This window comes from Macrobrachium rosenbergii, chromosome 8 (genome assembly GCF_040412425.1).
Source record: "Macrobrachium rosenbergii isolate ZJJX-2024 chromosome 8, ASM4041242v1, whole genome shotgun sequence".
NCBI classification, from domain to species: Eukaryota; Metazoa; Arthropoda; class Malacostraca; order Decapoda; family Palaemonidae; genus Macrobrachium; species Macrobrachium rosenbergii.
This window is the reverse complement of record NC_089748.1, coordinates 33,857,041-33,882,467: the sequence shown is the minus strand read 5'-3', so window position 1 is coordinate 33,882,467 and position 25,427 is coordinate 33,857,041. Positions and strand designations below refer to the sequence as shown.

Sequence of the window (25,427 nt, the reverse complement as noted above, 5' to 3'; positions counted from 1 at the left end):
GAATAATACAGTCATGTTTTAATGAGTTAAAGAAAACTTGAATGTCTAGCACTCTTGACATTCTACAACTTGAGTTTCACTATAACTCATTATTTTCTACCGTAGATAATTAATATGGAAGTAATCTCTCTCTATCTCTCTCAAACAAACAAACAAAATACGATATTTTATCGCCATTCTCAGTTTAGTTCCATTTTCTTCTAATTCTTCTTCTCTTGCTTTTGTATTACTGTTCTTCAGTGCATCATGATGATCTCTTGTTGAACCAAATTATCCTATCACCCGCCCTCACTTCATTTACATCATCGGTCTTACGCAGTATGTGAAGGAAACATATTTATTTTATTTATTAGGAAACGGACTTTAAATCATGTTGCAGATTAGATAAATGAAGAGTAAAGTACGGTGAAATGTCACGCTTAACATCGGCGGTTATTTTAACCATGTTGCAAAATAAATAAATGAAGAAAGCACAGTGCAGTTGAAATTGTCACTCTTAAACTTGGCGATTATTTTAACCATGTTTAAAAGTTAATGAATGAAGATGGTAAAGTAAGGGGAAATGTCAAACTTAAACTCGACTATTATTATAACCATGTTGCAAAATTAATCAATGAAGGTTTCAAAGTATCGCGCAATTTCTATTTCTAAACTTGACGGTTGTTTTAACCGTAACCAAATGAAAAGATTACTATTTACAAAATTACGACGCATATCAAATAAGCGAAGAGATTACGATTTGTGATTTATGTCGCGAATTAAATAAAAGAAGATGAGTAAAACACGGTGAAAACGTCACTCTTAAACTCTGCGGTTATTTTAACTGAGACCTACACTCGACGTTGATTGGCTGAAGGGACGGAGCCCGACCAATCAGCGACGAGTTCCGTTGTCCTTCGACAGGGTTTTAAAAACCTGTGGTGAGGTTCCGATGCTACGGTAAACAAAAGCTCACAGGTGAGTTATCCTAATTCTTCCACTCAAACTTTCCCTGTCATGACCTCGTTTCAATCCCTTCGGGACGTCTTGACGGATCTGAGCGACGCCGTGACGAGAAACGACGCCAAATTTCGGTTAAAAGTCGGCCTTGGGCGAAGTTCCTCCTCCCGTCACGCCGCCACCCTCGGGATTCGGAATTTCCTCCTCCTGCGGCCCCCGCCACGACCCCCCGAGGGCAAACTTGTTGATGAGGATTGAAAGCAGTAAAGTAAATCCGCCTCTTCGTGGATTTAATCAGGTTTTACGGGCACGGGATAAATCCGGGGCGTGGGATTAGCGAGGAGGATGGGGTCGCGCGTGTTGGTCAGGCTCGGGAATGTGGGATCCTGGCCGAGCTTATGAACTACGACTCAGCCCGCCGAGTCGTCTATTTACTCATTTATTTTGGTTCACTGGGGTGAATTGGGCTAGTTTAGTAGCCTAGTGAAGGCTAGGTTGGTATTAATAGGCACGACTGGTCTATTCTTGTATGGTGGCCAATGCTAAACGGGCCTACCTTTGTAACCTACGTCCAAGATGCATATTAACTTATAGGGCCCATTTCCGTTCTTTCTAAACCAGCTGAAATAATATTTTTCTGATAGGTCTGTTTTATGCGATGGTTTGGTATAATAGGTCCTACCAGACGACGGCCTTCCCTCTAGGCTAGTTCTGTAGGTAATGGCTTTTCTGTGGGGTGACCCCGACCCTAATGGACACGGGCGATTCTAATTTATTAACCAAACATTTACGATAGAAACAAATATCCTATTTGTGAGAATTGCCTGAATTTTACGAAAATGCCATCTTAAGTTTTACAGCTACCACCTTTTTTAACGTATTAAGGCTAACTTGCTTCGTGACAAAGGGTATGCTACGTCATATTGCATTTCTCGGCTCCACGACAGAAGAATAAGTATATAGTAGCCGTTCATGGGAAAACTGAAGACAACTACCGCGCCTCACTGGTTCTGCAACTAATAGTTTGGTAAAACTTTATTTTAGTTGCGTGGCCTTATTCCTGCCAGTTGTTGACTGGGACAGGTTCCTCACACACAAATAGACATTTCCTTTCCTGTAATGCCAGGTCCGGACCTAACTAGATCTTACTTACCTAACCTAACTTAGGGCAACGTTCCCTGATCTGGCCGGAGAGGGGGGCGAAAGGACCGCCTGAAAAGGCGGTAATGTGTCCTGATCGGCGACTGGTGGGAATCAGACTGTGCAACTAAAGTAAAGTTTGACCACTAGTTTACTTGCAGAATGGGCGTCTTGTTTAGTACCAGCGCTTAAGGAAGAATATAAAAACATAAACAAAAGATGTTAGTCCTAAATAGTATAAACATATACAAACTCACAAACAAATGGCAGTAAGTATTCCGTTCGGCAACTAGCTGGAACCTGGCTGTGGTAATAGCCGTCAGTTTTACTCTGTTCATAATCTTGGCTAAACAGAGAATCACAATGAAATAGAAATGTCTTGATACCACAGCATAGCATGAATGAACAAGTGATATTACATATTAAGCATAAAGAGTGTTCTAGAGTAAATTATGCATTATTGCACATGGCAACTGTTCAGTTACAAACAAAACAGGCAAGGAGAGGAGTTTGTTTAGGCTAGAAGAAGAATAGGCATTGAAAACAGCATCACAGCAGCCACAGTAAAACAAACTTAAAGATATTTTTTAAAATGTCAACCAGTCGTGTTGTATTGGAAGTTCCTGGAGATTTTTTTGAAGAAAATTGTCTAAGAATTAATGAAAAAACATTAAAATGTATGCCATATTTGTAATTAAAAATAGGGAATTATGCTTTACATATATGTGCATGTGTGTGTGTGCGCAGACCATTCTAAGGTTTGGAAAATATACAGAAAGAATGTGAGAAATTTACCATCTTGAAGTTTGTTTTGTTTGTGGAAAACTCTGTGGGACTCCATGTTTATTATTAACCCCGTGGGGATAATGTAAAAACATAAACAGAAGACTAGCATAATCCCCTAGGGGATTAGCGTAAAATGATAAATGAAAGATGTTAAATGTTTCACATTATTTTGGTAAATTTTCAAGTTACCTCACCTGTACTGCACCATATACACCTTTTTTTTTCTATATTGTTCAGTAAAAAAATTTCAGTTATAAACAATATCTGTGTAGAGCTCTTCCCTAGAATTACCCACCATAAACAATACTGTGCAGAGCTCTTCCTTAGAATTATCCACCATAGCTTGCAGGTCATGAGCACAGTTCATGTAACACAGATTGGTAGGCAAGCTATCCCACTTTACACTGTTGAGGCTTGTTTGCAGACCCAGGGGTTATTGAATAGTGAAAAATATGAAAATTTTCGGAAATGCATGTTGTGCTAAATATATAGAAGAAATGGAAAATAACTGTAAAACTAAGTATTGCCATTAGATAACATGGCCTGACCTTGGCCTCCCCTTTGTTAACATTTCATACCTGGCCCAACCTTGGTGAAGCATTCTTACCCTGGTTTTGCTTCTGGACACCCATCCTTATTCACTGGAACATTTGCTCGAGGTCGCCCTCTTACCTTATTCAAAATAATCTGAGTGTAACTGTTTCGAGGCAAGCATGCTTTTTTGACAAATTATTTAACATAGTAAAAAAAAGTAGTACATGATTCATTGTGTATGTGTCCATTTTTTACTGTATATCATACACGGATATCCATGAACATGGGTCTATTAGAGAATATAATATGTACAATTTTAATTGCAGCTAGAAACAAACATAATACTTGTTTGAGGTAAATGCCACAACAATATAATTGATAAATTGTATTTTTTAAGATACAAAAATATACAAAAAATTATCATTTTTGTATCTTAAAAATACAGTTTATCAATTATATTATTGTTCATGCTTTTTTACTCATTATTTTAGATGACAATATAGTGATGCTCCACAGATAATACTTGTGATGTAGGGTCTCAGTTACTCATCATTGAAGATTAAACCCTAAAGTTCTGTTCATTTGTTATATTTCATCATTGAAGATTAAACCCTAAAGTTCTGTTCATTTGTTATATTTTTGTAGACTTCAAATTCATCAGCATAGATTATAACATTCAGCCGAAAACTCAAAGATCTTTTCATTTGAGATGTCTAGAAGCCCAAGGTAAATAATACACACATACACTGGAGGACATAGGAACATACCCTCACTAATTCCAGACAGTTGCTGATTTTTGCTTATCGGCAATTTTCGCTTATCGCCACGCAGTTGGAATGTAACCGCCACCGATAACTTGGAACTGCCTGTATTAAGATTATCATTATTCTCAATTATTAAGATTATCAGTATTCTCAATACACCTGTATTATTTGACTTGCAAATGGACATCTGTCTAGTAACAACCTGACCGAAACCAGTACTCTCTCTCTCTCTCTCTCTCTCTCTCTCTCTCTCTCTCTCTCTCTCTCTCTCTCTCTCTCTCTCTCTCTCTCATGTTCAGAAAGTCACATGATACAAGAGTACATACGACAAGCAGAATAGGCGTGCAGAGCAAAATTTGAATTTGTGTGGCAAAGTGGAGCGCTCCGAACACAGTTTTAACCTGCGACCCTGTCGGTTTGTACCCCTGAATGTTCGTAAGTAGTTTTCCAGATGAAGCAATAAGTCTAGGGGAGCATCTCTATAGACTGGAGGACTTTGCATTTGATAATGGGTTTCTAGTCCTGCTGTTGCAGACGTTTTCCGGATTTTTATTTTTATTGTCATGACCGAGATCATCAAAGTATGTACAGTTGACCCTCTGCAAATAGCTAAAATCTGCGAATAATTAAAACCCTTCTAAAAATGCTGAGAACTGCCTATTTTGATAGTTCAAACACAAAAAAAAAAAAAAAAAGACTAAAAATGCTTAGCCTATACACCTGAGTATTTTAATAGTTTTATCACAAAAAGTGCATTTAGTCATGAAAATATGAAAATACAGTAATTTAGTGAATATTTCTCAGTGAAAAATACCGTGAATAGGTGAAATTTCTGTGAATGTGTATATACTTTCCACAGAGAAATCCGCAAATCTGGAACCACGAATAGGCAGGGGTCCGCTATAATATTTTTATAGTTTTCCAGATCAAGCAAGTTACTTTCTCATATTGGGTTCTTCTTCTTGGTTACTGCTTTGTATCTTTGTTGGTGGAGGGTCCCAGTAGGAGAGCGGATCTGTAGGGACTAGAGAACATTGTATTTGATATTGCACCTCCTGAATCATTTCTCCTTCTTTACTGTTCAAGCTTCTTTTACTGTATTATATTTGTGTGTCATTGAAAACCTTTCTTGTGGCATGGTTAGTTTTTGAATGGTGAGTTATCATAAATTCATTTTTGACAAACATTGTCATTTCTACTACTGATATACTTTATAGAATTTTTGATGGTGGATGTGTGTAATTTTTTGTTCTTACTATTTTCAGATATTTAGCAAGATAGGTTTATGTCATATTGGCATGAATTGTTTGAGATGCCCAGTCCTTGGAATGTTAACATAATTACTTGAGATGTTTTTTATTTGTAGACATGGAGGTCACCGAAGAAAATTTGAAGAGGCTCACTGAGGTTCTCACACATACTCTGTCTCCAGAAGTTAACCAAAGGAGAACTGGTAAGTCCCTCTTATGCTGCGATACTAGACTTCCTTTCTCAGGTGGTGTTCATGTTCAGAATCTGTTTTCCCCTTCCATGAGGTTTTTTTATTATTAATTTAACCTATTCAACCTTACAGAGACCAGTGGGGTCATTTTTGCAAACTTCTCTGCACAATTTATTGAATAAGATTTTTTATTTTGAAAAATGGTTCACATGAATAGAAATTTTTTTTCCTTGGTGAAATTATTTAATCTAATAATTCTTAATCATTTCACAACAAACCCCTTTGCTAAACATATATTGCCCATTGCTTTTGTCACAAAAGAATGAAAAGAAAAGCTGTAGGTGAGAACTGCACCTGTGGGTACAGATATATCATTGCTGTCAGTCCAGTTGATATTTTTTCTTGTTTTGCTCTTAAAAGAATTGTTGAAAACTCATTTCAGATGCTGTCTAACCCTTTAGAAGGAAAAGGTTATGTACAAACATTTATGGTAATGACAATTACAGTTAACATGTCATTCCCAAGGCTTTTCTGGCAACAGTTCTGTCCAATGTTATTGATTGCTGACTTATTTGCTTGTTTTGTTCTTACAAGAGTATACAATGAACCTTTGTATTTTTGTGTCTTTAAATCTTCTTCTGTAAATCCTCTATACAAAGTTAAGACTATAAACCCAAGAAGGCTCAGGAGGAAAAATCAGCCTGCAAAGAGAGAAAAGTAAAATGAAAAGGTGATAATTATGGATAATGAGGGAATAGAAAAGAAAATAGGTACACTTTAATTCAGGAAATGTCAGCAGAAAGCAGGATTAATATCACTCCTTGATTGAATACTTTATATAGTTTAACTTGCAGAACCTGTCCATTTGTTGAAGCTTTGTGACAAAGTAGTTTAACTAGCAGGAGTGGAGTGAGGAATGGGGTGTGCCCCACATACTTGGCCACCTGTTCCACTTTTTGTGCGGCCTTGTAGATGAGCAGATGTCTTGCAAGGCATTCACAGTGGTTGTCACTGTTGAGGCTCTGAAAGTATTTCTTGTTTGAATGACAGATGACCTTGGCTTGTTTATGATTTTGTTTGTGTGTGTGTATGTGCGTGCAAGGTTTTGAATGGCAGATGACCTTGGCTTTTTATAATTTTGTGTGTGTGTGTGTGCAAGGCTCATCTCTTACTTATATTGAGCTTCATTTTTACTGTTCCTATTGCAGAGGAGAGGATTGCATGCTGTCTCTGAGTCGTCAATTGTCTTTTATGGTTTCCTACCTACCCACTGGAAAGGGTACAGGTCAAGAGGAGGAAGCATAGGAAGGGCTTGTTAGTAACTTCAGAGGGCATTACACTGCTGTTCTCCCCAGCTCTTCTGCTTCTGCTGTGATGACTTAAGATATCCCTAAAGACGAAGGAACTGCTTTGGGGAACTGTGGCCCTCCACGGGTATTTTGGGAGACCTCCTCTTGTAAACTTTTTGGCAACATTTAGCTTTTGGCCATAAGGTCTCTCATGTCATTCTCAAGGGACCTTGGTGCTTTGGCTGTTATTCTGATTGAGACACCCATTGATGTTACTGTTCTTGCTGTAACTGCTCCTGCAGCCCAGCTGCTGTCATCTTACGGATGCCTGCCTCAACTCTGTCCCTGTCAGGTTTGTGGGTTCAGGAGAAATTGGAGAGATTTGTGATTTACGAGGTTAAAGAAGCACTGCTGTGCTTCACTTTCCTCCTATCCCTCTTCACCTTCCTCCCTTCATACTCCTTTTCATCCCTATTTGCTGATCAGCAGAAGGCTGCCGTCTGCAAGAAAGTAAGAAGTATCATAGCAGCCATCAGTCTTCTGTTAAGAGACTATGTTTTAAAGGCAGTCTTCCACCTTTATCACTGACCAATCCCATTACCTTGTTCTCCAAGATTTGCAAAATCTATCATGTTCACTACAGATTTGTGGACAGTCCTGGTAAAAGATGTACTGGAAGTCATAGACATATGCTCGCCAGGCTTCTGCAGTAATCTTTTCCAGGTGGAAAGGACAGCTTGGGCCTGGAAACTTGTCATTGACCTTAAGTCTGAAAGAATTTGGTCAGTGGAATCCCCACTGTCTGTGTTGGTTTTTATCTAAGAAGGCAACTTCAGGCTTTCGATAGATTTAAGGGATACTTATTTCAAGATACCCTCAGGGCTCTCAGAAATAACCCCATACTTCATCTGCAATAGTTCAAGGTTCTTGCTTTGGACTGTCAATTACCCAAAGGTTTTCATATTTAGTCAGGTGTCCGTTTGTGACCATATTCTTGGAATACATTTGGTACAACATCTCAATGACTAGTTGACACTGTACTGGCATCCTCCAGGGTGTAATTGCTGTAGGATCAGGATTTCCTTTCCCTATCTCTACAGCAGTATGGGAGAAATTGAATCTCTTGCTCAGGCTGCAGGCAAAGTACCTGGGCAGCTGATCAAAACTGTAGCTGTGAGTCTGTCCCATAGGATCTTGTTGCAGTAAGTTTAGGGAACTATTGGTGCAGTTCCTGTCTCAACAGTGACAACTTACTTGGCTTTGGTAGATTGTTCTTGGTCACCTGTCATCCTTTGAGAAACTTTTCACATGGGAGACTCCACCTGCACTCACTTCAGTGGTGCAGCTTCAACTTCAGTGGTGTTTGAAGCAGCATTGGTACCGTTTTTGATCCTCTAGTGCCCTGTTCCCCTAAACTGGAAAGTAAAGGACAATCTCACATGGTAATTTTATGTTAGGAACATCCTTATGGAAGTTGTGCTAAACTTCCTCCCCCCTTTCTCTCTCAAGGCAAGCCTTATAATTTTACAAGGTGATCTATTGTTGAGAGGGCTATCAGTAGTGCAGGGGTTCCCACTCATAAGTCTCTACTGATCTGTTAGTGGAGGTGGACACTATCTAAATGTTTAGTTATAAGTCTCTATCCTTAAATGACTTTTTATGATAGGGGTTTTGATCTTTGGAATATTAAATAATAATAGATTATGATACTTATCGTCTCAAAGTACCAAACAGATCTTAGAACTAAATTAGTGGTCCAGGGTTTGACAGCTCAATTCCTTCACACTAAATGAATTTGTGTGAATTTTTCTAGAGAAAAAAATTAATTTTTTTTTATAAAAACCCAGTAGTTCTGATTTATTTTCCCCTGCTCCCAGTCCACGGTCTTACTATCAGAGTTATAGTGGTCTCTTATCACTGCTCTTTTCATTTGGCAAATACGTACAGTATTTGTCTGGAAACATTTCATGACAAACAAAATGGGCAACACAAGTACAGTAATAGGTTTTCATGAAAAAATTCGTTTTCTAAAAAAAAATTTTTTTCATAAAGACACTCAGAAAGGTATAAGAAACTGAAAGCGAAAAAAAAAACAGTGTTTCTATTCTGCCAGTTTTAATATAGAAAGGTTTTTGCTTTTCCTGCCTGAAGGCCTTGTGAACAGGCATAATATTGGATTGTTAATGGAGATGTTCTGTAAGCATAGAAAAGGGTCATGCTTTTATTGAAGTCTATGCTTTGGTTTTTAAAGTTTAGTAAATTATATTTTGAAGTTTTGTAGGAGAGGTTTTCTCTGCTGTTAGCCATATTGCATTTTTCCCACAGTTAGCTCTGTATCAGAAATTTATAGTTCAAGTTTTTATGATAACCATGCACCTCGGGCATGTGTGTGTATGGCCTACCTTTGTGATTAGTTTTATTGAATACATAGAAGACACTGGGATCACTGTATATGGAGTGTCAGTGTAGTCAGTTTTGCATAGGTGTAAGCAGCTACTTGATGCAATCTTACCTGTTTTGAATTTTCCACAGCTGAGCAGTTCGTGAGCCAAGTGGAAGGAAATGAGAATTATCCAGTTCTCCTGCTGACACTATTAACCCGTGATGATATTCAAGTGCCTGCGGAAGTGAAGTTGGCAGCTGCCATTAATCTTAAAAATCTTGTGAAGAAATACTGGATGATAGAAGAGGATGGAACAAATAAAATTAGTGCCAATGACAGAGGGGTCATCAAAAGAGAGATTGTTGATCTTATGTTACGCTCCCCGGAAGGCATCCAACGACAGCTTTCGGAGGCGATATCTATAATCGGGAAATACGATTTTCCTGCCCAGTGGGAGGAACTTATTCCGTACATGGCTGAAAAATTCAAATCGGGCGACTTCAACGTCATCAACGGCGTTTTGCAAACGTCTTACTCTGTTATGAGAAGATACGAGTACGAAAACAAATCTGAAGATTTATGGAGAGAAATTTTGTTTGTGCTGAATAACTTTGCCCAGCCTCTCACAAATCTCTTTGTTGAATTGATGAAGTTTACTGCAGAAAATGTTAATAACGCAGCTGCCTTGAAGATGATCATGTCGTCTCTTGTGACAGTTGGTAAACTTTTCTTAGCTCTAAATTCACAAGATCTGCCTGAGTTCTTTGAAGACAATATGACCGTTTGGATGCAGAACTTTCTCACACTTTTGAATTTCTCAAGTCCACTACTTGTAACAGATGATGAAGAAGTTGGTGTTTTGGAACAGGTAAGGCATTTATAGTATCTGTGTCAGTTAAGTATAGTTTCATAAATTGTGATTTTAGTTATAAGCATAAATCTTTGCTATGAATGTATTTAGACTATTTTTTGTGTTTTAATTAGTATAAGTTATATGATGAACAAAAATAAAAGTTCAGCAGTGATCAGTTCATTAGTATTGATTGGGGCATTTTTTATTTCTATGTATTTACTGTTGAATCTTCTGCCTAGGGAAATTGATTGGGTGTTAACTTTTTACTTTAAAATTATGCTTGAAATACAGGAACGTTCATATAAAGAACAAAAAAAACTGTATTTTTACATTTATACTGGAAAACTTGTAATGATTCTCAGTATTTACCAATCTATGGTTGGTGTAGGCCAGGGTTCTCCAAATATCCAAACCACTTAAAATTCTTATAAGTTAAAAATTTTAACTTCAGTGTTTCCCAAAATGAAGTCTGACAAACGATACATGGAGATCCCATCTGCTGTACTCCTTGTTCCCTTTAATCTTGCCCAAAACTTCCCAGTTTCTAGAATTATAAGGATATGTGGACTTAATGTTTTGGCCTTCACTAATGCCCAGATTCATTTTGAGCTTCTCTGCTTGGTTTCGCTCAGGTCTTTACCCGAAGTGGATTTATTTTTCATATGCACCATTAGAATACCTTGGCTCTCATTTCAAATGAACATTTGTAAAATTTTGGTAAAATGATTAAATCTTTTATTGGTTGCATTCCTCATCTGCATTTAAATACTGTATGTAATTCATTTTTTTGTCAGGGCATTTACTAATGTGTGAAATTTTTACTGGTTATGATTTTGCAGTCGATGCCTTGCATTCTTCCATTGAAGCTCAGATTTTTCTTGTTCTTAGCATAAGCAGATTACAAGAAACATAAATTAACACACACATTCAATAAGGTTTTAGTGTCTTATGTAAAAACTTGACTCTTTGGCCTGAAAAAGTCCATAAAATGTGCTATAGGCAGTCCCCAGGTTATGTCGGGGATTCCAATCCTATGCCATGAAGTAAGCTGAAAAATGGCATAACCCGAGACATCATCGAAAATTGTAAGAAAACCTTACTTTTAATCCTTTGCGTGTCTTGAAAATGACGTAACGTGTATTTTGATTGAGCTTTTCATCAAAGAACCAACAAATTTTGACCATTCTGCCATTTTGGAGCTATATTAATGTTCCAGTCTTCTGTCAGACTGGTGTTGTAAACCCGGAACATGTGCTGTAACCTGGGAAATAATTTTTGATGAATATATTTGAAGAGCCAGGTAAGGCAAGGCTAACGTAACCTGGGGACTGTATATGGCCCTCATACTAAAAAAGTTTGGTGACCGCTGGTCCAAACTATGCTGAATTGTGTGTTTTGCGCGAGTAGTTGTGAATGTAAATAGTTTAATTGTTCTCATATGAGTTAGAAATCCCCTTTTGTTGCCTCTTTGACAATACACATCTTATTCTTTTTTATTATTCTTTTATATGGATATACTTTCAGCAAAAGCTGGTCCAATTGTTGAAGCTTGGTGACAAGGTAGTTAACTAGTGGCAAGCATGTGAGAGCTTGGAGGATCCACGTACTCACTAAACTGTTGGCAGAACAACTAAACAAACACAGTATTTGCTGTTGCTGAACTCCAGTGCAACTTGAGCTTTCGTTTTAGCTTTAACTTTTATTGTTGTACAATTGATTGATGACAACTTCTCTCTTTAGCAGTTTGGTCAATGAAAATGTTCAGGTCATTTTAGTGTGCATGGCCACTTTGTCACCTGTGAACATTAATCCTCATTCTGGTTGTTCCTTATGCAGAAGTCAGGATTATAGGTTGTCTCTGAACTGTGTCAGTTGTCTCCTTGGTCATCTTTTTTGTGGAAGTATTTATCGAATAGGAGGAAATCTAAGAAGGCTCCATATTTGTCTTTCAAAGGCAACACACATTGCTAACCATCTTCCTCTGCCAGGAGATGTTTGGACATTCCCTCCCTTCCTCAGTACGAGGAGGGTATGTATGGGCTAGATGGTATCCAACCCAGACACTCCTAAGATGGGACAAGGGACAATGCACGGCTGAGATTATTATGACCATTGACCCTTCTTCCATTTCTATCTCATGTTTCTGCTGTTCCAATAACTTCAAGGCATCCTGACAAGATGGAGGAGTTGTTGAAAGCTTTGTGAGCTTACAGTAGGGTTAACTAGGGATCCATCTTTCATTACTAACTTGAAGCACTTGGCTATGGCCAAGAGTTGTTTGGCAACTCCCTCCGTTTTAGCACAAGCTTCTGCTTCTGCAGTAGCTTCTCCAACTCAGACTACCATTGAGGCAACTCCTGTGGTCTTGGGGAGGGCCTGTAGTCACAAGAGGTCAAAGAAGTACAGATGCGCTTTGCTGTCTTCATCATTATCTTCCTCCTCTTCCTTACCTTCATCGCCTTCCATCTCCCAGATGAAAAGATGCTCATGTAGAGGACCTGGAATGCAGTCTTCAGCAGGAAAGCCAAGAAATCTTCATGAAGACATGGCTCTTCAGATAGTGGTGACAGTCGCACTAATCTGACCATGAGTGGAGTGGGCTGATGGATTTCCTTACCACCACTTTCACTTGCCAGTAGGCAGCTACTGTGTTACCAAGCTTCATCAGTTTGACAAGGTTTTGCTGAAGGCAAATACAGTTAAGAGACTTCACCTATATCTTCCAAAGATTATTTTCTTCATACCGTCAGAGCAAAAGTAAAAGCAGGTACACTGATGGACAAAAACCAGCAAAAGAATGCATTAACAGCAGTTATTGTTTTGCTAATCCTTTGTTGTGCCTACTACTGTATTACAGTCATTGTGATATAAATCTAATGAATGCAGTACATTGATATTACAAATACAAATTATTGCCTAAGAACATGTAGATAAAGTACTATTTGTAGCATCCAGGTTGTTCACTCTTCATAGACAAATAATATGCTATCAAAATGTAAAAGTTAGAGCTTTTATTAGATATTCACAGTGTCGATAAGATATGTAAAATACCATAGCCATAATTATGGAGAAATCATATTTAGTGTTCAAGACTTAATTTACTGAGTGGATGTGGGTTTTTTCAACTAGCTATTGATCAATTTTAATACATAATTGTAATAGTGGAAAACCATTTTGGAGCAGTTTATTGTATAAAACTTAATAAAGAAACCACTTGCTTTTTACTGACTCAGCCATACCCCTATATTCCAGCATCCTTGTATCAAACTATATCTGTTATAGTTATAAAGTATTGTCATCATAAGTATGTTGTAGATGTACTTTATTATTTACAGAATAAATCGACATGGTTTTGCAGTTAGGGTCTTTCAAACAGGGTGAGCTTTGGAAAAGAGCCTTGAGATTTAATGTAATATTTTTATTTCTCCTATATCAGGTGAAGAGCCAAGTTTGTGAGGATCTGACAATGTATGCAGCAAAGTACATGGAAGAATTTGAACCTTTGTAGAGAACTTTGTCACAGCCGTATGGAATCTCTTGTCTACCACGACACTTGCAGTGAAATATGATCAGGTAATTTTTTTTTTTTTTTTTTTTTTTTTTTTTTTTTTGTGTGAGCAGGAGCCAGTGGTATGGGCAAAATAATTCCCCCTTTGAGCTCAGGCACAAAGAAAACTAAAGGGAGAAAAAGAAGAAAAGTCGGATTTATTCTAAGCCAGCTAACAGAATGTAAACATTGAGTTATGGTTGAGCTCACAGCAACCTTTATCTTCCGTTAACCTTTCAGAAATTTTAATGTTAGTGTAATTACGGTAGTAATAACATTTAAGATAACATAATATTCATTCTTCATTAAAAATTCATTATCATTTTGGTGGTAAATAATTGTTTAGAACAATTTAGTCCTACGGACGATAATTAACGTACATTATCGTATTGTTAGGGGTTTGTGATTGGCGATGAAACATAAACAAAACGCTGGTTTCCCTTTTAGGTGACGTGTAATAAAAACATGATATAGAATCGGCTTTGTTATTTTGTTTATTTTTAATTTCTAGGGAGACAGTAAGGAAAACATCATCTTACATAACCAGTATTTCAGAAGATACCTGTTGTTGCAAAAGCTAGCTTATACTCAGGTGGTTTTGTAATTTAGCAGTCGTCTTATACCGTCACCTTATACTACAGATATGAGATGCCTTTTTATTGCCAAGCATATGATGGGTACTAATTTATACTTGCTGCATTAAATATTTAGTGTACATAAATTGTATAAATTAGGATGAAAGACTGTAAAAAAAAAAAGTTATTACACAAATGAAGAGTACATTTAGGAAGACTGGACCTGTATTTTCTTTCAGATGGTAAGCCATGCCATACAGTTCCTCTGTGCAGTTGCTGAGAGAGATCACAGCAAACGTCTGTTCGAAAACGAGCAGGTGTTGTCAGGCATTTGTGAAAAAGTTATACTGCCAAACATGCATCTTCGAAGTGAGTGACATGTTAATAATTTTGCATTTTATATGTTTGTACAATTTTCATTGAAACTATACTTCTCATAATGTTCTTTTCTCTTATTTCCTTGGACATTCTGATCTGTTGCATTCTTTCTATAGTTTTGTTAAGCAAGTTAATACAATGACCTTTATAACTCATTTATACACAAGATCATACATCTACCTCAACAGGTCCCAAGATTCTTTGTCATCTCATTTTGTTATCAGAACCACACACTTTAACTGGTATATTAGAGTTACCAAACCCACCATATTGTGCAGTTTATAAAAAGATATTAATGCCTGCACTGTAACTTAAATTCCATCCCATTATGGTGGGTGTTGTGGATAAGCTTGAATTTTTATTGTCAAGACGAGCAGAGAGTAATTTTATTTTCTGTCATTTAAACACAAACCTAGAAAAATTTTTCATGTATTTCTGGTAGATGAACAAGTAAATGCATTATCCCCTCTCTTTCTCTCTCTGAGTGTGCAGTGTGTTGTGTGTGGTTTATATTTGAGGAATAGGTTATTAGGTGGAAACACAAGTCTTGTTTTTTTATTGATTCACTAACTTATATATTTATTTATTTACCCAGCCTGTGATGAAGAATTGTTTGAAGACAGTCCAGACCAGTGGGTTGCACAGGAATTGGAAGGAGCCGATTCTGAAACCCGACGCAGAGCTGCTGTTGATTTTGTAAGGGTTTTGTCTCGTCACTTTGAAGCCAAAATGACCCAAGTATTTGGTCAGTATGTTCAGGTAAGTGCATATGTTATCAAAGTTAGTGCATGTTAGAGTTGGTGTCTTAGAGCGAGGAAAAAATATGAACAGCATCATTTAGGAAAGCTTATCAACCCTCCTAGTAAATATTTTACCACTTATTATGGAAGGGTCTTCAGTTATTTTTTCTCAGGTTGTTTTAAGTTGTCATTACGTGTTAGTCATCAAATGAAACTTGTGAGTATAGTAAGCTTCAAAGATGTAGATATGGTTTTCTGATTTTTTTTATAGAAACAAAATGTAAGATCAATTAAAACTTCTAAGATCCAGATATGGTTTGCTGTTGTTCTTTATATACAAGTATATAAAAACAAATGTAAGATAAAAAGAGCTGTAAGATAAGAAGCAAAACACAGTTTAGTATAGATTTATTACTGTAATTTTGGTTGTAAATTTCATGGTAATTGGTAAAAACTTTGGCATGGATCACACACTACAGTAACAGTTAAGGTTCTGTTTATATGACTGGGTTGTAAGCCATCATGACGAGAACTTTTAGCTCAGATGGCAACAAGAGGAGAGGACTGTTATTGCAATTTTTTACCTAGTCTAGATGATGGTTTAAAGGGGCAGCTCACTAGAACAGCAACAGGTGGGGGAGATGCTCATTGAGCAGATATTATAGGTTGGGGAAGTTTGAAGAGATTTGAACATATTGAATACTAAAACTGCTCCTTGACAAATATATTGTGTGCTTTTGGATTGTGTAAGTGACAGATCAGGAGTGGTACCAGCCTTCTTGCGGTGTTTTACGGTAAAACAATGGTAATTTGGTTCTTTGCACCTTTAGCCCCTATATAGTGTTCTATTAACAGGCAGCGAACATCATTATAGTCATCTGTTGCTAAAGGATCTCCAGCAGGATATCTGGGAACATTGAACATATGTCTGGAATACTTGAATTGGTTGGTTTCTGATAGTTGAGATGCAATGGGGAAGACAGCCTCTGCAAGTTAAAAGAAGCTTTGAGAGGAAATGAAGCATGAGAAGTCTCAGCTGGGTTATGATAAAGAATTGCTTCAGGCAGAGAGCATATATATATAACATCAGCTGTAGGATTACAGTGAAATCGAAGGGCAAAGGTTTCTGGTTTAGGTAAATGTGATGTTAGATTTAGAATCAAGCTCTCCACAATTGTAATTTTAGTGTTCATTCTGACACTGGATGTCACTTTATTTCAGCATCTTCAGTCTTAATGCAGTATGGAAGGTCATGCCAGGTTTCAAATTTTTAAGAAGTTAAATAGCACTCCCTAAAAGTTGATCCATGTGGACATAACTGTGTGTGAATACCAAACTGGGGAACAATAGTCTATACAGTTACTAGTGTGATTAACGCCACCCGTAGCTTACGTATGGTGTTGATATCTTTGAAAACATTCTTGTTATCCTTGCAAACTGCTGACAACAGTTTGCTGACTTATTCATATCAGTAGGCCATGTTAGATCATCGGAGATGATGACTCCCTGAGTTTTTACATAGTGTTTTAATGTAATAGTATTCCTGTCTGGGTGAAGATAAGGATCCAAATTTGTGATTTCTTACTACAATATTCAAATTTGGCTCCATGTTGTCTTATTTCTCTGTGATCATGGGTAAACTACATTGTCTAATTCTCTGGCTAAGTCAGAGTCATCAGTGAATAAAAATTTTTATAACTTTTGCAGAGTGTTATCACTTCTACTAATCATGATGATGAAAACCCTGAACTTTTTGGGGAACACTTGTGACTTGGGCTGGTTTGTATAGCTGATACACTTAGCATTCAGTGTGAGGGGAAATTTTTTAGTCAGGCCCCCCTATATATTGCATAGCACACGGTGGTCAACTAGACTTCTGATTACAGGACTTACTGTGTGTTTGATCAACTGTTATACCATAGGTCTCCTTTGTTTAAAGGAGCTTGGTTGGTTGGGAGAAAATTATTATAGATTATTATTGGCCAGGTGTTTGATGAGTGCTCTTTTTATATATTTCTCAGAAATCATAGATAACATAAAATCCTATTAATAGGCTATGATTTCAGACAACAGCATCTGCTTTAGGACATTGGTGCCGGGCAAGTGATGAAAGATTTGAGGATTTTTGGAATTTCTCCTTGATAATGTTTCAAGCTTGTACCAAGAATACTTCTACTTAAAAGGTTTCAGTTTTGTAGCTAAGAAAATACAGGTTATCTTAAAATTAGCAGTGTTCATATATGTATGAGAAGAAAATACCTGTATGCCATTTGAATTAGCTGACTGTAGATTGCTCATAGATGTTTCTTATTTCTTTTCTGCTTGTTTCACCCACAATACTTTGGTTTACACCAGTCTTTCATGGTTGATGTTAAGAATACAACACAGTGTCTAGGATATAGTGTATAGTATTCCCTTACTTTATACATATTATTCTTTTTACTTGATGTTTTCCCTATAAAGTATATTTACTTACGATGTACAGTATGTCTGATAAATACCCATTATGACACAGTCCTTGAAGTCAGTGAATGCAATTCAACATTAAGAAAGAAGTTTAGTTTGACTTTCTTAATTACATCAAATAGTGAATAACAGCTCCTTGACACAAATTTTCAAGGTTTAAATGAATCCAGTTTTCTTATAGCTTAAGATTCTAAGAAATTATTTTTTTCAAGTATAAACCCATCAGTGTAGTCATAAGGAAGTGGATTTTTAACTCTAGTATGACTAAGCTATATAATAATAAAAAATAATCTTTTTATTTCCAGTCAATGCTTGTCACTTATAATGAAAAACCCAACGAGTGCTGGCGTAATAAAGTAGCTGCCATATACCTTGTGACCACACTTTCTGCTAAGGGAAGCACTGCCAGGCAGGGAGCAACACAAATTAATGAACTTGTCAACATCACAGAATTTTATCAAAATCATGTGCTTCCTGAACTGCAAAACCAAGATGGTAAGTAAGCCAGGATGACTGACTTTATTTATTGATTTATATTGAAAATTGCTATTACAAGTTACAGATTAAATAAGACAGCAAGGTACTAAGCCATTTAGCATAGAAAGTATTACTGCCGTTATTAAAGGTAAAATGCATAAGAATTTTATCCCACTTCCTTTATCCACATCAAACACTTCTACGAAGTTATAAACATCAAATGGTGTACCAGACAAAGAAACAACTACCTTCAAGGTCTTATAGGGAGAGGAAGACCAACCGTGACTCATCATGTGCTTGTGCTTCTCAGGAAACACAAAGGGAAGTGTTCAAACTTTCTAGACTATTGGCCTTACTAGATCTTTGGGAAGTAGCTCAGTACATCCAGGGACATGCTTGGGACTGGTCCCTGGACTGTCACAAGTCTGGCTGTACTCATGTGCTCAGAGCTAAGCCAGGGTTAACCTGGCCTGTGTACAGTTCAGTATCATGCTGTATGAGATAAGAGTGCAATCCTGTTCACCTTGGTCAGGTAGCATGTCTTATTCAATTTGAAGCTTGAAGGTAATCTTGTGTTTATCACTTGTAATGTCTTCCAAGTGTGAATATGTATGAGGATTACTGTAGACTCTCAGTGCAGGTGCAGGGTCAGGCTGCCATGTCTTCACTCTGCTTTGGAGGAGGGTCCTTAACTTGTCTTAGGTTCCGTTGAACCCAGTGGTCCCTTGCCAAAAGAACTCTTGCAGGCTAGAGTTGTAGAGGCACTTTTATGAGGTAATCAGGCTTAGTCATGAATGGGATGGTTTGGAAAAGTAACTACGACTACTATCGGCACCTAGTGTCCTCCATCAAGTGCTTTCTATGAAAGAAAGTAATGCTTTATAGAAAGCCAGCAGCTATCAAGAGATTCTAGTAAACTACTTAATATTTGTAGAAAATACTAAGATTCTTAATATTAATTGTATTGTGCCGTCCACAAGTTTAGGGTTATATGCGTGACGCTTTGCAGGTGTTCAGACTTTGAGTTGTAGATGTGGGCACTTCAGTTGAATTGAAAAGTATAATCAGGACTTGCAGGAGGAGGTTCCAGAAAAGTCATTTCAACTGCCAAAGCGGGACCTTTCTCTTGGTCACAGACGTCACTCCAAGCTACCATTTGAGCTTCAGTATTCTTCATTGCTGGATCTCACCGTATAGATAGTATTTCCGCTAGCTTTTGTGTCTTTGAGGCAATTTAGTCAACTGCATGTGTAGTCAAGAACAGTTATGCATGCCAGAGGCTTGTTGCTGGCTAGTTTGTAATTTGGTCCTGATTTCATGTCCCACGAGTTAAACAGCTAATAATAATCATATGACTTATGCTTTTGCTGTTCCTCCCTGGTCATTAGCAACAAGATAATGATCTACCATGACCAGTGATGGCCATTTGCTACTATCTATGGATAATTAAGGGCCTTAAGAATAGTCAGCTCCACACTTTTGCACTGTATGAAACAGCTGATGAGGCAAGTACTGTGGAACGCCATCTTGGTGTGTTTGAAGCAGGCTATCCTTACAGCATTTAGGAAATTTTAGACTGAAGCCATAGATGAGAATTCACAAGATTAGGGTCCTTTCCACATCTACTCTGTTTAAGCTTATTTATATATTTTCAGCTATAAATACAGGTACCTACATTAAGAGGTATATATTTGCAGTTATAGATGCAGGTACCTACGTCAAGAGGTAATATACACAAATCTTGGGATTTATGTTTGGGACTGGTCGCCAGATAGGCCCAAGTTTTACCTTTGGTGAAAGTTATTCAAAAGTTATAATTTCCTACTTCTGACACTTCCTCAGTCTGTCATTCAAGCCATTTAGAAATGTAAGTATATGGGGTTACTGGTATCTTCATCTCATGAAAGATAAGTTAATGTCTCCTCTCTACCTAGAACTTACCTGTACAGGTGCCAATGTTTTCCTCTCTCCGAGTAACCCTTCTAGTTAATTTAGCCTGGGTCTTTTGACTCACATGGCCCCCACTTGCTCATCCCCTTTCAAACAACCTGAGGTACCCAGCACTTCAACCTCCCACCCAAGTAGTGACCCAGGCTAACGATAAATGATTGTCATGATGAAACAAACAAATTTTATTACACCAAATTAGTTTTTCATACAAACCCATCAGTCTTATCAAAATCCCACTTCCCATTCCTTGTTCTTGCTGCCTCACATCTAAACTACACAAATAGTGAAAATGGTTGTTGATTCATTTTTGAGGTTCCAGGTTGCACTTGCTTGAAATGTTCATCTCGTGTAGTAGGCAAAAGACTATTGCGCCTGGAGGCATTTCACACCACAATTGTGCATTTAACATTATTGAGGGGATTATATGAAAAAAACTAGTTGTGTGTTTTAAGAATTACTTGATCTAACTTTCAGATTGCTTTCTTTTTGTTTTTAATTCTGTAATTGTTTTGGTTTTCTTTCATTCCAACTCAAGAATTTTCCATCTACAGTTGTTAGTTTTCAGTCACAGGAAAATTGAAAGGAGACCATCTTCTTTAGGTTTCTTCCTAATGGCAATCTAAAAATTGACATTTGTAACCCCATGTGACAAAAAATGTCATTTAAAAGTAATTATTTTATGCATCATTATCCAGCTAAAACTTTGCTGCATTGAAATTTGAGTTGATAGGGGATCTCAATAAATCCTAAGAAGTTAGAGTAATTAGTAAACATGATTTACCTTGTTGATAAAATACTGATAGTATTGTTTTAAGAATTTGGTTTCGAATTATATTTGCAGCATTTCGTAATCTCTGTTGTTTTCTTTTTACAGTGAACAGGCTTCCAATACTGAAGGCAGAAGCTATCAAGTATGTCATCAGTTTTCGCAGTGCCCTTCCCTTTGATGCTGTGAAGCTGTGTGTACCTGACTTGACTCGCCTTACTACTGCCCAGTCAGTAGTAGTGCACACTTATGCTGCTGCAGCTTTAGACAAAATCTTCTTGCTTAGAAGCAATAATCAGCCAATTGTTCAGAAGAATGATGTGTCTCCAATGGCTGGTGTTTTGTATACTAATTTGCTAGGAGCTCTAACGCTCCCTGGATCCGAACAAAATGAGTATGTGATGAAGGCTTTAATGAGAGTGACGAACATAATTGAGGATGACTTAATGCAACATGCAGGTTTGATTGTTCCTCAAATAGTAATCAAACTTCAGCAGGTCGCCAAAAATCCATCCAAGCCACATTACGTCCATTACCTGTTTGAAACTTTGTCGTTAGTTATTAAGACAGTGTGTAATACTGTGGACAATGCAGTTGGAGAGTTTGACCGAAATCTGTTCCCAATATTTCAAGAAATCCTCCAGAATGAGGTTGATAGTCTTATTCCATATATTTTCCAGATCATATCACTGCTGTTAGAAAGGCAGAAGGTAGATGTTCCTGAGGCTTACATGTCACTTCTCCCTTTCTTGGTTATGCCGGTACTTTGGGAGCGGCCAGGCTACATTGTCCCAATGGTGAGGCTCTTGCAGGCATACATTGAAAAGGCCCATGCCAAGATTGTGCAGTTGGGGAAACTTGAACCTGTGCTTGGAGTGTTTAATAAGCTTAATGCCTCCAAGACAAATGACCATGAAGGTTTCTATTTGCTTCAGTGTATGTTACTTCACATGCCAAAGGAAATTTTAGAAAATTACTGGAGTCAGCTCTTCTCTTTGATGTTTAAGAGGTTAACTTCCAGCAAGACCACAAAGTATGTGAAGTCGCTTCTCGTGTTCTTCAGTTTGTTTACCTGTCAGATGTCATCTGCAAGGCTTATTCAGATCATTGACAGCCTTCAAGCTGGAATGTTTGGCATGGTGATAGAAAGGCTGATAATTCCAGATTTACAAAAAGTCTCAGGAGAAATAGAGCGAAAACTGTGTGCTGTAGGTTTAAGTAATATCATAAGCGAGAGTGTAGTTTTTTCTGGTACGTACTCCTCACACTGGAATGCCTTGTTAGAAACACTAATCAAATTGCTCGAATGTCCTGAAGATGATGCTTTGCCTTCAGGAGAGCATTACATTGAAGTTGAAGATATTCCTGCCTATCAGGGCTCCTCAGCACGCCTGGTGCACGCAGCTCGAAGTGATATGGATCCTTTGAAGGGCCAGGTAGAGAACGCAAGGGTATACTTGGCACAACGGCTCTTCCAGCTCTCTCAGGTGCATCCAGGCACAGTACAACCTCGTCTAGCACAGACTAATCAAGAAGTACAAGCTCATATTGTGAATTACCTACAAATGGCTGGATGCAGTCTCACGTGAAAACAGTTGATGGGGTTATGAGTTATGTACATACACGTCTACATTGGTAAGCTTTGTTTACAATTATTTTTTAATGCCTACTTTTTATTTCATCTTTTAGGAGCTCATTTATGTAAAAATATTTTCCAAATGGTTTTGGCTGGTAATTCATCAGATTTTCTGAAAAGATCTCGGACAAAGGAAGCATGATTTTTTTTTTTTTTTTTATAAAACCTGTATATTTCCATACAAGCTTTGTAGATTTGTTTATGATTAATAATGGACATTTTCCTGGAGATAGGAGCCAAGCAAACCCTTTTTGTGATATCAGTTTTCATGGAGCAGAAAGTCTCATTGCAGCATCTCATTTTTTTAAAGTAAGTTGGCTTTGATTTCAGCCACGTTCACCTTTGAAAGAACTTCAGTCAAGCTTCAGAGAAACAGCTGTGAATGATTATAAGATACTGTATTACCCAAAAATGAGACTTTTTGTCTTGTCTGCTTATAGTTTCTTGTAAGTCAGTCGCAGTGAAAGAAAAAATGAAATATATATGTATTTGCTTTAACAGAGTGATTTTCTTTACCTTTAGGAGTATTTGTGAGTACATGATCACAGCTCTGGAGTTGACCGTGTATGTGTCCTCTGCCCTTGTGTGGATAGTACTTATGTTCCGTAATATTTCAGGATGTTTTTATGATAAACATCTTTCACATTTCCTTCTGAACAAAAGGGGTTGGTAAACTAACTGATAATTTAACCATTTTGGGATGAAAAAGGTAAGCTTCATGCCAAATATTTTTCTTTGTAACCTCAGAAAGTAGCCCCAGTTCACAGGCTTCCAAAAGCATTTTGCTACTTACACTCTTATAGTTTACAATGACATGAGCTCTGGTTGATGATATTTGAGGAAGTTGTTTTATACTTTAAAGGTTATGTCTGGCATTTTGTATAAGTAGATGTATGATGGTTTTAGGAGTTAACATCGTCTTTGTCATAGTGTACAGTATAAAAAAAATATTAAGTAAATTTTATAAGCCTGTAAATGCTGTATTTTAGATTAGAATTTTTAGTCATTTGTAAGTATGATGTAGTTTCATTTTATTTTTAGGGTGTATCATTTTTCAGCTTTATTATGTTCTTTATCATTGTATAGGTACTGGAAAGTGTCTTCAATTGATGTCGGCAAATCTTTGATTATAAAGCAACATGACTTGCTTCTGTCAGTCATCTGAGTGAGGGTGATCAGTTAACTATTATACATGTACAGGCTGTCCCCAGTTTTCGGTGGGGCTTCCATTCCCGACAGTGTGACAATAACCAAAAATGGCCGATAACCGGAAATCAACGAATATCGGCGCCGTTCTTTGGTTATTGGCACAGATAAGCGGATGTCGGTGCTGAAAATCCAGTTATCGTCATCGCTAGACGAGCGCCACAAAAGCTGATCGCTGATAACCGAGGCTGCCAATAACCGGGGACTGCCTGTAGTAAGATATTTCATTTTCCTTCTGTGAGGGATTGACCATTGCTTTTATGTATGTACCTTGTTTATTATTGTTATATTTTGTTGGCTGCAGTATACATTAAATCACACGCTCTTATTTTTCATGCATTGTTATAAAAGAAATTGTGTAACCAAACCACTGAGGAACGTTTGACATTAGGGCCAGGGCTGGCCTGAAGGGTTCTTCTGTAAATGGATAGTGATGATAGGTCAAAGGAAGGGAAAAATTATAGAAAGCCTGTAGTGACTGGAAAGGTGCCAACCAACAGCCTATATAAAGTGTAACCAGTAATCACTGTTTGTGAAACTTGTTAGTTTTTGAGCTCCTCTTTCTTTCTGAAGAATGGCCATTGGAGGGAAGGCATTCTTATAGCCAGGACTCCTCAGTACACCATGCAGTCTTCCTCAAGTCATCTGGGGCTTTAAAGAACTGTGGCGAAGACCTTGGTCAGCCACACCTGTGTCTGATATCAGGAGGGGTCATCCTTCCTCAAAAGCAAGACAACTTCAGGCTGCTCCTTCCTTAAAAAGGGGCCAGGAGCCACTCCAAGCCCTTCCCCCCCCCTCTTGATTACCAATCCTCTTTATAGCCTACCTGCCAGGATCTCCCATAATTTTGTCCCTGTTGGCAGAGTTGAGGACGATACAGGAAAAAAATTAGCTTAAAGACAAAGATAACCCTCCTCCTGGATTTTAATATAATCTTTTTCTAGGGGAGAGGTCAGCTGAGGCCTGGAGGCCAGTCAGTCATTGATCTTTCCCCACTGAATGAGTTTGTGCAGCAGACTTGGTTCAAGAGGGAAAAAACTCGTTGGATTCCATCGGAGAATGCAATTTCATGCTTATGGTGGAACGGAACGATGTGTATTTCAGAAACCCGTCCATCAGTGTTGCAGGGAATACTTCTATTTTGTCTGTGAAGGACAGTTTTCCAGTTCAAAATCCTGTTCTTCAGACTGGCAACAGCCCCTCAAGTTTTTGTTCCGGTGTTAATTTGGGATCACACAAACGATATGCCTTTTGCATTACTTGGATGCTTGGTTACTTCTGGCATCCTCAGATTTGGAGAATGCAATCAGTGTTAATCCACAAAAAATTAATTTCTTCACACATAAAAAGCTACAGTAATTTGACAGCATCTGAATTCAGGTGTAACTGTGATAAATTAATTTAATACTGCTCGCTGGGAGGAAAAGCTGAAAGACACGAGTAGTATCCTTAGCCAATGACTGTATTATCTTGCCAGTAAATTGTAGACCCAGCAATTTTCAAAATATTTTCTCCATTCTATGACGTATCCCTTGCTTCAACTTAAAGTTAATTTGG

The 25,427-nt window shown here is 37.6% G+C and overlaps 1 protein-coding gene across 1 annotated transcript; it reads left to right on the top strand.

Annotated features, from left to right (window-relative positions):
• Positions 1–1,171: 1,171 nt before the first annotated feature.
• On the top strand, positions 1,172–23,162 carry LOC136840679 (exportin-2-like). Its single transcript, XM_067107394.1, is given in 9 exon segments — positions 1,172–1,202; positions 5,530–5,616; positions 9,426–10,144; positions 13,566–13,629; positions 13,632–13,702; positions 14,491–14,620; positions 15,225–15,388; positions 18,141–18,330; positions 21,137–23,162. Coding segments are annotated over 9 exon segments (2,922 nt in total). The 5' UTR covers positions 1,172–1,186; the 3' UTR covers positions 22,618–23,162.
• Positions 23,163–25,427: the final 2,265 nt, after the last annotated feature.